General features: G+C 41.0%; 2 protein-coding genes across 3 annotated transcripts in view; both read left to right on the forward strand.

The window, feature by feature from the left end:
• UBE4A (ubiquitination factor E4A) overlaps positions 1-6,159 on the forward strand; it is a 39,956-nt gene extending 33,797 nt beyond the window's left edge. For both annotated transcript variants that reach the window (XM_043900476.1, XM_043900485.1), the window contains 2 exons: positions 445-602; positions 3,215-6,159. In XM_043900476.1, the coding sequence (XP_043756411.1) occupies positions 445-602; positions 3,215-3,344 (288 nt within the window). In that variant the 3' untranslated portion in view covers positions 3,345-6,159. The remainder of the gene's footprint in view (positions 1-444; positions 603-3,214) is intronic.
• Positions 6,160-8,014: 1,855 nt separating this feature from the next.
• Positions 8,015-15,806, forward strand: ATP5MG (ATP synthase membrane subunit g). Its single transcript, XM_043900495.1, has 3 exons — positions 8,015-8,328; positions 13,997-14,157; positions 15,604-15,806. Exons 1-3 carry the CDS (start codon positions 8,277-8,279, stop codon positions 15,700-15,702), a joined length of 312 nt encoding a protein of 103 aa, XP_043756430.1. The 5' UTR covers positions 8,015-8,276; the 3' UTR covers positions 15,703-15,806.
• The last annotated feature ends 380 nt before the right edge of the window (positions 15,807-16,186 follow it).

The following is a 16,186-nucleotide window of genomic DNA, read 5'->3' on the forward strand; positions in this document are numbered from 1 at the left end:
AATGCTGAAGCCACTTTTAAATTCCTGTACCTGTTTGTACCTAAAACCGGAAACTGCTTTTCATACCAGACTGCATGAATGACTCTGTAATTATGTAAATAGGAACCCCTGCAACCTCACCTCCCCTACAACAGGACTGTTGTCAGAAGTACGGATGTTGTCTGTGGTGTTTTGTTTTGTTTTGTTCCCTTTAACACTTAAACTCATTTCCAGTTTTGACCTCTAGCAGCTGGGCCAAACTGACTGAAGATTCAGAGTTGGGGCTAAATGTTAAATTTGCTCCTGTAATATCCATCTTGGCTTGTTTAGACCATAAAGCTAAAAATTATTCCTATCGCTGTACAGGGTTATTAATGACCCCTTAAGACTAGGGAATCATCACGGAGCATTTTGAACTCAGCTGCTTCGGTTAATTCCCCCTAACTGGCTGGTTCTTATGCTCAGTCCCTAGCAGACCTCCAACAGCAGGAAGAGGAAACCTATGCTGATGCCTGCGATGAGTTCCTGGACCCCATCATGAGCACACTGATGTCTGACCCTGTGGTGCTGCCGTCCTCCAGAGTGACTGTGGACAGATCCACCATTGCCAGACATTTGCTCAGGTGAGCCGGCCCCCAAAAGCAGCCTCGGGAGTACACGTGTACCTTTGTCTGCTGTCGTCTTTTTCTCCCACTACAGTGCTGTGTACCCAGTAGGTACCCCAGATTGTTAGTTTATTAATGTGCTATGTGGAGGAAGCATTTTGGTAGAAGTATATCACCTGATTGTTAAGGATGTCAACATCCAGTATAAGACACTGTTAGGAAATGCTGGCGCTAACCTTACCTCTTCTTCCTCAAGGAAATAATTCTATCAATATTTATTATAATATATGTCAACCTGGAGTATAAGTTGACTTGAAATTGTGGCTCAGCTAGTAAAGAATCCACCTGCAATGTGGGAGACCTGGGTTCAATCCCTGAAAAAGGGAAAGGCTACCCACTCCAGTATTCTGGCCTGGAGAATTCCATGGACTGTATAGTCCATGGGATCGCAAAGAGTCAGGCACGACTGAGCAACTTCCACTTTCACTTTTAGTTGTAAAAATATAAGACAGGTTGTTGGGGATTTTTTTGTTTTTAATTCAGGTTTTACACTCATCACATGGTTTTACCAACATTCTGCTCCAGCTGTTAGACTCAGCCATGGTGACTTCAAGTTTTCCTCAGCCTACCTCCTCTAAGTACAATATTAGATAGAAATGGGTACTGGGAGACTCTGCCTATTTAAAATGAAGTTATATAAGCTGACCCAGATCTAGGGAAATAATGTTTTTTAAATATTGGAAAAAGGGATGTTTTGCTTGATGGTTTGTGATTAAGCACTCACTATATGCATGATGCTGTGCTGGGCAGTATGTCTTTTCCAAAGTGTCACTGAGAATTTATATTTTTATTGTGGCTTCAGAATACAGAAAGAAGGTATATTAGCCTTTAAAATATGTTATAAATCATCTTACCTGGGAGGAAGCCATAATCTGCATTAGTTGAAGAGCAGTTGGTTAACTAAATCAAGTGTCAGTCAACAAAGCTTTATCCCTTAACATCTTATATTGTTTCAGGAGTCTGTCACTAAAACTCCAAAGAGCTCTTTATGCTGACATGATTGTACAGGGTCTCTGTCCTAGGGAAATGGAATCAAATACCATCTGAAGAGCAGGGCTTCCCTGGTGGTTCAGATGGTAAAGCATCTGCCTACAAGGCAGGAGCCACAGGTTCGATCCCTGGGTCAGGAAGATCCTTGGAGAAGGGAATGGCTACCCACTCCAGTATTCTTGCCTGGAGAATTCCATGGACAGAGGAGCCTGGCCACACACACACACACACACACACACACAATTCCATGGACAGAGGAGCCTGGACACACACACACACACACACACATAATCTGAAGAGCAATGTTGGAGAAGGGAATGGCTACCCACTCCAGTATTCTTGCCTGGAGAATTCCATGGACAGAGGAGCCTGGCCACACACACACACACACACACACACACACACACACACACACACACACACACACAAAATCTGAAGAGCAATGTTGGAGAAGGGAATGGCTACCCACTCCAGTGTACACACACACACACACACACACACACAATCTGAAGAGCAATGTTGGAGAAGGGAATGGCTACCCACTCCAGTACACACACACACACACACACACACACACACACACAAAATCTGAAGAGCAATGTTGGAGAAGGGAATGGCTACCCACTCCAGTACACACACACACACACACACACACACACACACACACAAAATCTGAAGAGCAATGTTGGAGAAGGGAATGGCTACCCACTCCAGTACACACACACACACACACACACACACACACACAAAATCTGAAGAGCAATGTTGGAGAAGGGAATGGCTACCCACTCCAGTACACACACACACACACACACACACACACACACACACACACAATCTGAAGAGCAATGTTGGAGAAGGGAATGGCTACCCACTCCAGTATTCTTGCCTGGAGAATTCCATGGACAGAGGAGCCTGGCCACACACACACACACACACACACACACGCACACACACACACACACACACACACACACACACAAAATCTGAAGAGCAATGTTGGAGAAGGGAATGGCTACCCACTCCAGTACACACACACACACACACACACACACACACACACACACACACACACAAAATCTGAAGAGCAATGTTGGAGAAGGGAATGGCTACCCACTCCAGTACACACACACACACACACACACACACACACACACACACACACAAAATCTGAAGAGCAATGTTGGAGAAGGGAATGGCTACCCACTCCAGTATTCTTGCCTGGAGAATTCCATGGACAGAGGAGCCTGGCAAGCTGCAGTTCATGGGGTCACAAAGAGTCAGACACAACTGAGCAGCTAACATACACACACACACACACACACAATCTGAAGAGCAATGTTGAGACAATGTTTGTTAAGCAGAGAGACAAAGTAAGTAAATAATCTGCAAAGAAACCTCTCCCAAATCACTCTCTCTTTAATCTCATTCTTTCTAACCTCAAGCTAGCATTTAATTCAGAATCATAGTAATACACTCTAGCTTCAGTCTCAGGGTGAGATGCCCAGGTGTTCTGTTTTTGGCTGAGGATGTGAGAACTTACAGAAATAACCCCATCTCCCTTTTTCTCTTTGTCCCAGTGACCAAACAGATCCCTTTAACCGTAGTCCCCTCACCATGGACCAGATCCGGCCAAACACAGAACTAAAAGAAAAAATCCAACGGTGGCTTGCAGAGAGGAAACAACAACAGAAGGAGCAACCTGAATAAATACTGTGACCTAAGCAAACCAAAAACCAACCCCAGAGTGTAGATAAACAATTGTGGTTTCTCTCTTTCTGGTTCTGTTCCTTTCCTTTTTCTTGTCTTTTTTTTTTTTCCCTTTACTGAATTAGAGAACTGCTCTTGCTCAAATTATGATAATTAAAATTCCTAAGAACTTTACAATGCACCTAGCTTGCAGGAAATTATACTTCTTCTAGCATCACCACATTTAGAAATCATCACTAATTTTTACCTTTTGTTATCTCTTCCTGTTCCTTCTCCCTTTTCCTACCTTAAATTATATTAACTTCAGCTCTTAAAACCTCCCACCTCCTTACTATTTCTTCTCCAAGAACGGCTAAACATCTTTGGTGAGCACTGCTTTTAAGTATATGATATCACACGTTTCAGTGACAGCTGATATCAGAAAGTCCTATGTCATCAAGGTACTTACTAGTTAGTCTTCATGACCCAGACTTCAGCCCTTTTCCTTGTTATAGCTCTACACTGTTACAGAATAACTTTTTATATAAAAGCAGATACCCTGATGTTTGAGTAGATTTTTTTAATAAGATGACAGATGAGATGAAAATAGGAATCTTACGCAACTTCGCTGGGTAGCGCTCAGTTTTGTGTTCTCTTGTAACTCGGAGATACCTTGGAGGGCAAACACTCCTCCATGGAGTTGTCATTACACAGAAAACTTAGCCCTATAATATTTTTAGGAGGATTGGTAGAACAAATTTGCAGTTTTGACACTTTATTCAGAAAACTACAATGTGAAAAAAGAAGGCTGTTGGGGCCCTTTTTATCTACTGGAAATCAAGGACTAGGCTTGTGTAGAAAAGTTAGGCAACAAATATTGTAACCATGAGACATGTCATTTCAAGACACTAATATCAGCAGTGTATCTCAGTATATATATATACACCATGTACTTTTTTATATTGACCTAGTATAATACAGAGAACCACTTTATATTGTCTCTTCCGTGGTAAGATGTATGCAGTGTGTGGCCATGTTTACTAACACTTACTCTAGACAGAATTCTAGGACTGTAAAATGTATATAGTTCATGTTCGTTTGGGCTTATGACCTGAAAAGAGCTGCTGCTTCTAACTCAGCCTTAGGTCATCAATTAACAGAATAGGAATTTGAGCACAGCCACGTCCGCAAGCCATTTTAAATATCCACTTAGCCCTATATAGTTATTTAGCAGGTGGATGGGCCCCTCACTTTACAAGTTGAGCTTGAGCTCCCTGCTAAATCGTGCAGCTTAACATGCTGTGTAAGTCGCATTCCCCCATGGACTGTCTATACCAGTAACCCTCTGAACCTGAAAATACAGTAACAAGAGTGATATGATCTAGAAGCAGAGGTCATTGCTTCACTTCAAGGACATTATTGTTAACCATAGGGTAATCCAATACAAGTTGTTATAAGCAGTCCTTGATGTGTTTTTGATGGTTCCAGCAGGAAACTCTGAAGTTAGAGGGCATCCCACACTAGATAAAAACTAGATGTTGCCTGTCGCTGTGCTTATAAGTGAAAAAGGCAATCCAGGACTCGCAATACCAGAATGTATGATAGTAATTCAGTGTGTTCCCTGGGCCTTTAAGGCACAGGTTGACAGGATTTGTTTATTTTCTGAAAATGAGCTTCATTTCCTATTTATTATCTTCTACTTCTCTGAGAATGAACTGTATAAAATAAGCTTCAGTCTACTTGCATTTATCTTCCAAATCCAATCAAATAGGATATTTTCACTTTTAAAAGAAGTGAGGAAAAGACCAGAGTTTTATAGGAGAAAGGAAGGAAAAAACGGGCACAAAACCTCAGAAGGCAGCTGTTCCCAGCAGCTTTCTAGTTAACAACCTCTATGCTGCCTCTTGTATCTGTGTCTGTATTCCACTTCTGTATTAAGTCTTCAGATTGTAAGCCTTTTCTGGCAATTTTTTTTTAAAGCTCTTTTCCTGAAACTTTTTATGAGTGGCTATGGCACCGTGAATGCTGCTGAGTATCTTTAAACTCATCACAAAAGCAAGTGCATAGCTTAAGGCCACTGTTGGTAAGGAAACCAGTGTCCTCCGTGCCTTTTTCCTTTCCTTGACATAATTCAAGAACATCCCAAAAATGAGACTAAAAAATTATCGTCTTGGTACAACATGGTGCATATGGACACTTGGAAGCTTAAAGAGGGGTGGTGGTGTCTAGAACTCAGAAGCAAGCTCTAAATCTATTAGAGCAGACTTTCTGACATACCTAGCTTTGCTAGAGTATGGTAGGAAAATGAAGATTCTTTAATCAGCTCTAGTATTGCTTACTAAGAGGGTAATACTAAACTTGGAAAATTATTTAAGCAGGCTTTATCGAGCAGTCTGGATTTGTTTGTTTTTAATATAGTTTTTAATGGATATGTGAAAACCGAAAGAAACTTCAAAGGTTTGTTTTTTTTAATGGTGCAGGTGAAGGTGCCAGTTGCTATCTGGTGTCACACTCTACAAAAGCTTCATTACTTTATTTGATGCTGGTTGCTAAGCAGCCATTGCACAGAGCATAAGTCTACTGGGTGCCTTTACAAGCCAGAGGCTGATGCTGCACTGTTGATGTCATGTGAGGAAATAATGCACATGCTCTAACTGGTAAACAGGAAAAGAAAAAACCTGGAAACAAAATGAGCAAAATGACAAAAAGATTAATTGAAATAAAACTTGATCAACATAACTATTTTGAAACATTCCAGGAAGGTTACTTCTTGTCAAACTTGCCTGGGGGTGTTTGTTCAAAGCCTGTATTTAATAAATGAACATCTGACTTACAACCTTTGTTATCATGTCCTTTATTACAGTATTAAAAACTTGGGAGCAGTTTCAGAAATCCCTCTGAAAACTTACAGGGCTCTGAACGTCACTTTTTTTTAAAAAGGTGGTAGCAAATGTATGGTCTGGCCGACCTAACCTGCCTTACCAGGCTTCTGGACCCTGGAGTTATCTTCAGATGAGTCTCCGGGCATGTTTTTTCCTAAGCAGATCACTTTTGGCTTCACTTTTTTTCATCTGGCCTAAAGCCCAGGTCTTTTTTTTGCCTTGCCTTGCAGCATGTGGGATCTCAGTTCCCTAACCAGGGATCGAACCCTTGCCCCTTGCATTGGAAGCTCAGAGTCTTAACCAGTGGACTACCAGGGAAGTCCCCCAGGTCCTTCATTCTAATCATTCACTATCAAGTTCCACTTTCTTGCCCCTTGTTTCTGTACCCCTGCTACGCAAAACCTCAGCCCAGATTAACCCAAGCATTCCCCTCTGCTCCAGTATCCCAGCCAGATTACTGTTGAAGAAAAATAACACCATCTTTAGAGTGGTACAACTGAAGACTTGTCCCTAATGTTCCCCAACAACCCTTCTGTGTGTCCTTAACTTCAACAGCTAGTCCAAATTTCAACCTCTTACATTTTCTCCCACCCTCCCACTTGCCCTTCACACTCAACATGACCTTGCCTTCTACTTCATAGCCTGCAGAATTTCCACTTTCAAACTTCATCATCCCATCTGTGGAAAAGGCCCCAAGACTCCAAGGCTAATCACTCCAACTTTATTTCCGGTCTCATTCAGAATCTGGTCAATCCCACTTCTCCATCTTCAATCTCCGTTGATTTTCCTATATTTGGTTTTCTGACCAGTATCCCTTTATAGCCATATTTCTTCACTCCTTCACTCTGGCTTCTATCCTAATTGTTTGAACCTGCTCTGGTTAATGTTTCTATATAGCTATATTAATTTTCTAATTCTTAATTTTACTTCTCTGGAGTACTAGGCAACTGAATCACTCCTTTGCTGAAGCGCTGTCCTGACTCCTTGATATCCCTCTGATTTTTCATTTCACCTCTAACTATTCCATCAATCAGAGTTTTACTTCTATTTATGCTTCCCCGGGTACATTATTCTATTTTCTTCATCGAAGGCCACATCCCCACGCATATCTTTTCTTCCAGTCATATTAACCACAAAGTTCAGCTCTGCAGGACATTGCTGTTTCATTTTATATCAACCCAAGGATCCCCTTCTCTAAGAAGCCTCCCCACATCAGCACCACACATAATCCTATACTAATGCCTCTTCTGTTTCCATTGCCACCTTTTCAAATCCCAACTCTGACACTCACTAGCTCTGTAGCCATTTATTTACCAATGCCGGCCTTATTAAGTGAGGCCACTACCTAACACACAAGACTTTCTTTAAACTCCAAAAAGGCTGAAAGACTGGAGGCCCTCGGTAACTGTGATTTTGTCCCTTGGTATCTGCATAGTTCCTTGAGACTGGTTAGGGAATTAGGGGAACTGGATTCCAATCCTGATAAGAGGAGTCAAGGGAGACGGATTACAAAAGGTCAACTAAAGAAACGCAATGGGCTGAGTCAGGTGACAGGTTGTGGCGCCTGCTCCGCCCCTAATTTTACGTGTCTGCTCTAGGACCCTCTCTGCCTTTGTAAGACGAGTACGTTGGCCTAGAAAAACTGCAGCGGTGCCTTCCAGCCCTAATTCGTCCCGTTCTCTCAGAAGAGCTGCAAACCCACCCCAAACACCCGAGGTCTGCGCCTCGGGCTGCCCGGGAGGCGCATGACGCATGCGCATTCCCTCCTCGCGCCGGCCTTCCGGACCTCTGCGAGCGGCTGCCCAGAGAAATGCCTGCTTCTCCGCGGAACTCCTTTGTATTTTACGTGCTCTCTGAGCTCATCTTCTCCTACCCACTTTCTCCTCTGTGACTAAAGAAAAGAAACTGGCCCAGTGGATGCCGGAAAGACAGTGGGACACCTAAATATCTCGGACCGGCGCGGAAAGGGGAGGCCTGACCTTGGAAGCGGACCGGGGTCCTGCGGCAGGTCCTTCCGGGCGGGTGACATTCAGCCGGCCAGTCGGGGCGACGGGCTCTCCGTCCTAGTACCATGGCCCAGTTTGTCCGTAACCTCGCGGAGAAGGCCCCGGCGCTGGTCAACGGTGAGCGGGGCGTCAGCCAGCCGGCACGGGTAGCCGGGCGGGCAGGGAGGCCTGCGAGGGCCCGAGGGGAGGATTCGAGCGGCCGGAGGGAGCTGGCCGGGCCTGAAGTGGAGGGGGCGGGCGGGGGGGGGGCGGCGGTGAGGGAGAAGATAGATTTGCGGTTCTTTTCTACCCTTCCGCTGGCCGGGCCTGCGACTTGGGTTCTCTCTGCTACCCAGAGGTTCTGAACTCTGACCGCGACCGTGAGGGGAGGGAATGTGCAAACAGCCGGGGTTGCCCAGCTGCAGCCGCCATGACGCCCTTCGACCTCCAGGAGGAGGAATACAGAAGGGATGGCTTTTTTGCGAGAGCGAGGTAGACGGCTGGCAGAAATACGTGAAAGCATCGAAATACGGTCCCATCCGCTTGGCTGCTTCTCAGTGCAGTATTTGGAAGGCTGCAGAATTTCTCAGGATGTATGACCTTCGAAATATTGCCTTTGCTTTTTATTTTGACCAGATACTGAGATGCTTCTCCTTTAAGGAAATTTTTAGGTGGAACTGAGCATTACGGTCGAGTATTCCTGCTCCGGTAAACACAGAAAGGGATATGTGTAAACAGTAATGTTTATTATCATTGCTTAGCGTTCGTGGGGATACTGTTTGAAAAAGTTGGATGTGTCCTTCAATGGTGGAACGTTGTATTGGAGAACAACCCTGAATCGTCACAGCCCAGAGTAGTAGTCTTCTCAGTAAATATTTCATTTGTCTGCAAGCTATTCATTTTATCCCCAAAATGAGATCAGTTAAGTAGACGGAAGCTCTTCTTCGCTAGATGTGCTGTATGTGCTGTATTCTAGTAAGTGGTTGAAGCACAGATCTCTGAATGGCTTTCGCTCAGGTTTGATTGTGAAAGTGAATAGAATGAATTTTTTAATATGTGTAATATTTTTGAACCTATTTTACTGCAGTCGGTATTTTCTTATTCGTTGTCTCCTCTCTTTTCTTCATCAGCAGTGGAACAATAAAGGCCTGACAGTGCCAGATACTATAAATACTTGATCCTCTCCTACAGAACCCCGTGGCCCACTACTATTACTATCAGTTTACACACTTTACCAAAGAACTTAGATTTGCAACTTGACTAAGATAAAGCTCTACTTTTTTACATAATACAAGGAAAAGTAGAAGTGGCTTCATTATTTGGACTTTATGGATGATTTAAGGCTAATATTTATAATCAGAAATTTCAGGTGGATTTTTTTATCCTCCTTCTATGGCTTTCACATCTTTTTGGTGGAGCGTCTTGGGGAATTGCAAACTAACTTTAATAATAATTTACAAAAAGAAAAGTAACGTGAAAATAATTTTAATTGTGAGCTATATCAACCATTTCCTGTATTATTATGAATAATTTAAAGATAAACTTTGTTATCCAAGTACTCAGGAGAACTCAGCTGGGCCAGAATATTAAAGTGGAGCTGCATTTTGCTTTGTCACTTAACTCCGTGGTGTTAAATATTAACGTTATATGTCTTTTTAAAAATTACTGGTTTTATCTGTTAATTCTCCTGGAGGACAAAGAAGCTTACAGAAATAAGTAATTTTTTTCATCAGACTTCCCCAAAAAGATCATAGAGTCTGGGGATTTTTGTTTTTATTTTTTTCCTACTTACTAAACTCGAGACTTTATTTGGATTTCACCAGCTTTTCCAGTAAATCTCTTTCTGTTCCAGGAGCCAGTCCAGGGTACTGCAGTGCAATGAGTTGTCAATCTCCCTAGTCTCCTGTGTATGTGACAGTTTCCCAATCTTTCCTTACCTTTCATGACCTTGACAGTTTCAAGGTATTTATGTAGGTCTCTGTCTAGGTATCCTATAAGGATGTTCCGCGATTTGGATTTATCTGGTGTTTTTGTCATGATGAGTTCGGAGCTATGAATTTTTTTTCTTTTTTCTCATTTTCTTTTTTTGGCTGTACCTGGTGGCTTGGGGGGGAATCTTTGTTCGGAGACCAGGGAGACCTGCGCCCCCTGCAGAGGAAACGTGGCATCTTAATCACTGAGCCCCCTGGGAAGATCCATGGAGCTATGGATTTTGAGAAAGAATACCACAGATGTGAAATGCCCTAATCACATGTCAGGATGTTTAAACAAGTGATATCCAAATGTCCTCACTAGTGCAATTAGCTTTCATCACTTGGTTAAGGTAGTTTCACTAGGTTTCTCCTAAAGGTACTATTTTTTCCTTTCCACACTCTGTTCTTTAGAAGCAAGTAACTAAATTGGGGGAGGCAGAGTCAGGATTCTGTCTCCTATAGGAGGGAATATCTACATATATTTAAATAGAATTTGTTCTATGAGAAAGATATGTCTGTTCCCCATTTATCAGTATTTGTTCAGTCCATACTGTATGGACTCACCTACATTTATTTCATACCTTGTACCTCCAGTAGTACATTATTTATTTTGTTGCTCAGATTGTTCCAGCCTTGGCCATTGAGAACCCTGTCAGTTTGGCACCTCTGCCCCTTTGACATCCCCCTGTACTTTCTAGTATTGTGAGATAATTGCAACTTTTTCTCCTGCCATGCCAGATGACCTGCAGGATCTTAATTCCCCTGCAGGGATTGAACCTGGGCCCCATCAGTGAAAGCCCTGAGTCCTGACATCTGGACTGCCAGGAAATTTCCCAGACTCATATATCCCCTGCCCCAGCCTTAGAATTTGCCTTTTCTCCAAGGAACCTTAGTTCCTTTTATTGGACAATTGCATTTTGAAGCTAAGATCTAGATACTGGGTATGTTCCTTGCTACTCGACTGTGTTAGTCACCCTTTACTCACAGAATATAAGTTCTAAGACCTCCGACAGATGTCTGAAACTACAGATAGTACTGAGTCCTGAATGTTAATTTTTTCTTATAATAGCTATGATAAATTTTAATCTATGAATTAGGCACAGTAAGAGATAAACAACAATAATAAACTAGAACAATTATAATAAAATACTGTGATAAAGGACTCAGGGCTTCAAGCCACAGGAATTCCCTCGTGGCTCAGGAGGTAAAGAATCCACCTGCAATGTGGGAGACCTGGGTTCGATCCCTGGGTCGGGATTATCCCCTGGAGAGGGAAATAGCAACCCATTCCAGTATTCTTGCTGGGAAATCCCATGGACAGAGGAGCCTAGCGGGCTACGGTGCATGGAGTCACAAAAGAGCCAAGCACGACTGAGCAACTAACACTGCAATAAAAGTCATGTGGACGTGGGCTCTCTCTCTCAAAATAATCTCTTTGTACTGTACTCACCCTTCTTGTGAGTGAGATGTTACAGTGTGTACGTGATGGGATGAGGTGGGGAGCAGGATGTAGGCATTGTGATGTCGCATTAGAATGGAGCAGGGACAGCATGAGATTTCATCGTACTACTCAGGCATACAATTTAAAACTTACGGATTATTTCTGAGATTTTCCATGTAATATTTACAGACAATAAAACTAGAAAGTAAAATCACAGATAAGGGGGGACGGCTGTACTAGAATATCATTGCCTGTAGGCCCTGATAGTGGGCAAGGAGGTATCCATATATAGGCATTCCTCTACTTATAAGAAAATTACATGCCAATAAAATTATCACAAGTTGAGAATATTTTAAGTTGAAAATGCATGTGTTACACCTATTCTGCCAAACATCGTAACTTAGCCTAGCCTACCTTAATCTCACTTAGAATACTTATATTAGCCTACAAGTAAGCAAAATCCCCTACCATAAGGCCTGTTTTTATTTAAAAAAAAGAAAAAACCTGATTATCTCATGTAATTTATTGAGTACTGTATTGAAAGTGAAAAAACAGAATGATTGTGTGTTGATTGTTTACCCTCATAACACATGACTGACTGTCAACTGCAGCTTGCTACCAGTACCCAGCATTAAAATAGCATTACAAGAACATATGGTACCCACTGTGGCTAGCCTGGGAAAAGATCAAAATTCAAAGGTTCATTTTTACTGATTGTGTATCTCTTTCACATTGTAAATTGAACCATCGTAAATTGGGGACTATCTGTATACTCACCCATGGATGTGTAGACACGCACAGTTGATCATTGAACAGTGTGGGGGTTAGGGACACTGACCCCCATGCAATTGAAAATCCTAATATAACTTTACAGTTGGCCCTCCATGTCCACAGTTACACATCCATTCATTCAGCTAACCTCAGATTATGAAGTACTGTAGTACATATTTATTTATTGAAAAACATCCACATATGAGTGGACCCACACAGTTCAAACACATGTTGTTGAAGGGTCAACTGTAATTGTTTCTATATCAATCCACCTGTGTATCAACTAAACATGAATTTATACTGAATGTCTCCAACTCTAATCCGGTACCACTGGATATTTCCCCCATCTAAAACCCTTCTATTTTAGTAAGAAACCTAGCTGCCATCATCCACCATTCATCCACTTATTTTCTGTTCATCCCTTGTATACATGTAAAAGCAATCTCAAACTTTTAACCTGTGCTCCCTGAGAAGCAAATTTACTATTAAGTACAGCGTTTGTATACGTTGTACTGATTTGTTTGTATTTTTTTAAGAGTATTATATCTCTGTGTTGAAGATAATTTTAAAGACAGTTTGTTGACTGTTAAGACTTTTTTCTCCTTGATAACACCATCTTACAGGCATTGGCAGTTCTGTTTAGAATTCTCTCTTAGAGCTTTGTATCTGCTTAAAGATTTACCCATGGCCCTAAGCCAGAGGATGATGGAGATGGTAATTTTAAGAGTAGTGAAATACCTAAATACAGACAGTTAATAATAGGGGAAGTACCAGGAACTTTGGATTATCAGCCTTTGAACAGCAGACACTTGATGGATGCTTATGTATTTGTGCAATTTTTATTATGCTGTCTTGTAATTTTTTATCTAAAATACCTTTCTCCTGCTGAATCATTACTATAGTCTCCCATCTAACCTCGTTAAAAATCTTTTTTTCCTGCAATAGTAAATACTGTTTACTATTACTGAGGAATTTCAGCTTAATAACAGATTCAAGTTTTGGCTGCTCCTAACAATACATGTAGGTTTTATTTTTATTATTTGTGGTATTTTGAAGGAAGAGCAGCTGTGCTTTTGTTAATCTAGCACATATTGATGAGGGTACCCAAAATGGGTACTAATTGGTATAATTCCATCTGGATTTGTGGCCAATATTGTGACAAGTTTTAATCTCATTGCTAAGGATGCCATTCTACTTAAGTTTTCTTCCCTCCCCTTCACCACTTCCCTCCAAATTTTTTGTCTCTACAGGAAAATATGGTTACATTGCTGCTCTTTTCTTGTTTTTTAATCCAATTTCTAGTAACTTTGTAGTTAACTAGATTTGGCATTAATAAATGAAGTACCAGTACTCTGGTATTGGCCACTGGTGAAGTCCTGGCATAATTGGATGTGCTTATAGCTTCCTGCCTGACTGAACTGGCTTGTGACACAGGTGTTCTGTATCTTTAAACGCCTCTGGTTACCAGGGAGCAGCTTTGACTCTTCACACCGGGTGCTCATTTGGTATAAGCAGTGAATGAATGTGATGCATGAATAAATATTTGTGTCCAGCCCACACATCTGCTTCTTTCGGTCTCTAGTGAGTTCATCCTGGTTTTTTGTTTTGTTTTGTTTTCCAGCTGCTGTGACTTACTCGAAGCCTCGATTGGCCACGTTTTGGTACTATGCCAAGGTTGAGCTGGTTCCTCCAACCCCTGCTGAGATCCCTACAGCAATTCAGAGCTTGAAAAAAATTATCAACAGCGCTAAAACCGGTAGCTTCAAACAGCTCACTGTTAAGGTAACTATGGGCTAAATGAAAACGTATGTGCATACAGAAAATGTCTTCCCTTGGGATTTCTCTGATTGTTTTGATTAATATATGTATTTTTCAGTGAGGCTGGAACCAGCATAACGAGAGATGATCTCTTTTTTGACTGTAGAGAAAGATATTTACCTTTCTAACTTTGTCATCTGGGTTGAAATAATTGGACTGCTTTATGTCTTATATTCCTAATAATCTTATAATGAAGAAGTGTTTTTTTTTTTACTGAGTAGCTTTTTTTTTGTTTCCTATTCGGGGTTAGTGCATTAAAATAGGATCACTTCCTTTGTTGATTCTGTACTTTTTTGTCTGTAGTCCTGAAACTTTCCCCAATTTGGCCAAAAGATTTCTTGGACTATATCACAATCAGGTAACTTAACATTCATGGGACAAAAATACCAAAACCTAGAAGCATATAATATGATATGAAGGGTGGAGATAAAATCTAAAGACTATAAAATTAGAATTTGCAGACTTCCCTGGAGGACTGGTGGTTAAAACTCATACTCCCTGTGTCGGGTACACAGGTTTGATTCCTGTTCAGGGAACTAAGATCCCACATGCCTCTCAGCACACTCCCCTTGCCGCCAGCCCCCACCACAGAGAGAGAATTGGAGCTTGGATTTTACGTTTGCTTGATCCAAGCACAGGATACAAAAAGCCTAAATAAATTATTGCCAGCTTTAGAACCTGCATTCTAGAAAATATATTTGTTTTTCAAGAGATTTCCAGTATTTCTGGTTTCATTTGAAGGGGGAAATTCACTTCCAGGTGCTAAAAGAAAAAGGCCCAATTTTGTTGTGGAAAGGTTTTGTTTTTCAACTTGAGTTTCAAGATCCATATTTGTGCTTATATGAAACCCTCTTTTCTGGAACTGTGTACATACTTTTTCTCTTAGGGCAATAAAACACTCATCTGTGAAACTGAGTAATTGCTGAATACTTGGAAAGAATTAAACCAAATAATAAATGAATAAAGATGATGTCTAAAGGGAAAGATAGAATACTTCATCTTACAACAGAGTTTCTTTGGCCAGACAGAAATGTCTATTCAGAGACTTGCCTTCCTATAGCCATCCTTTCATATGAATGCCCTTTCTAAATGTGGCAGCTATTTCCAGGATGTGGGTTGTTTTAGGGCTCATAAAGTGTCTCATAAACTAATAATGAAAGGGTTAAGTCAGTTCAGGTCTTCAAAGAATGCTTTGAAAGAATTTATAAGCTCTGGACTACTTACCTTACATAATTGAAAGTTCAAGGGTTCTCAGCAGTTAAAGTTAACATTAGTAATTCTTGACTTTGACTAAAACTGCCCTCTAATTTGAATAGCATCCTTATATTCTCTGTCACTTAATCCTGGAGAAGAATATTTTTAAATATATAAGAAAAAATGTACATTAAAATTTGTGCTTCTTTTTTTCAGGAAGCTCTACTGAATGGTTTGGTGGCCACTGAGGTGTGGATGTGGTTTTATGTTGGCGAGATCATAGGCAAGCGTGGCATCATTGGCTATGATGTTTGAAGACCAATTTTTAACATGTGATTATATTTGCTTTATTATTCAAGTGTTCTTGGACCATGTGTGAACAGACTGCTATTTGAATAAAATAAGACAATGTGTCAGAATCAGTGTTTTCTCTATCACACACTACATGGAAGGTCACAGTTTCTCTTGATATTAAGTTGGATTGTCTTTTGCTTCAATATATTAATACAGCTCTAAATGCATGCCTTTGCTTAGCCTGCAATTTGGAAAAGATGTATATGAGTATACCAACCTGGTACCTGTATAAATGAGGTTAACTTTATTTTGAAGGCTTGAAACAAGTGATATTTAAGCTTTATTTCTAGAAAAGCTGGGGGAAAGGCTTTGAGAAAATGAGAACTTGCTCCAGTATGAGAAATAATATTACCATGTGCTAAGTATGATACAGTTAAATCACATAGCATTAAGAATACAATTTGGACTGTTTTTCTTTGCAAAAATCAGAGAAAGATCCCTTTGA

Source organism: Cervus elaphus, chromosome 1 (genome assembly GCF_910594005.1).
Source record: "Cervus elaphus chromosome 1, mCerEla1.1, whole genome shotgun sequence".
In the NCBI taxonomy this organism is placed as follows: Eukaryota; Metazoa; Chordata; class Mammalia; order Artiodactyla; family Cervidae; genus Cervus; species Cervus elaphus.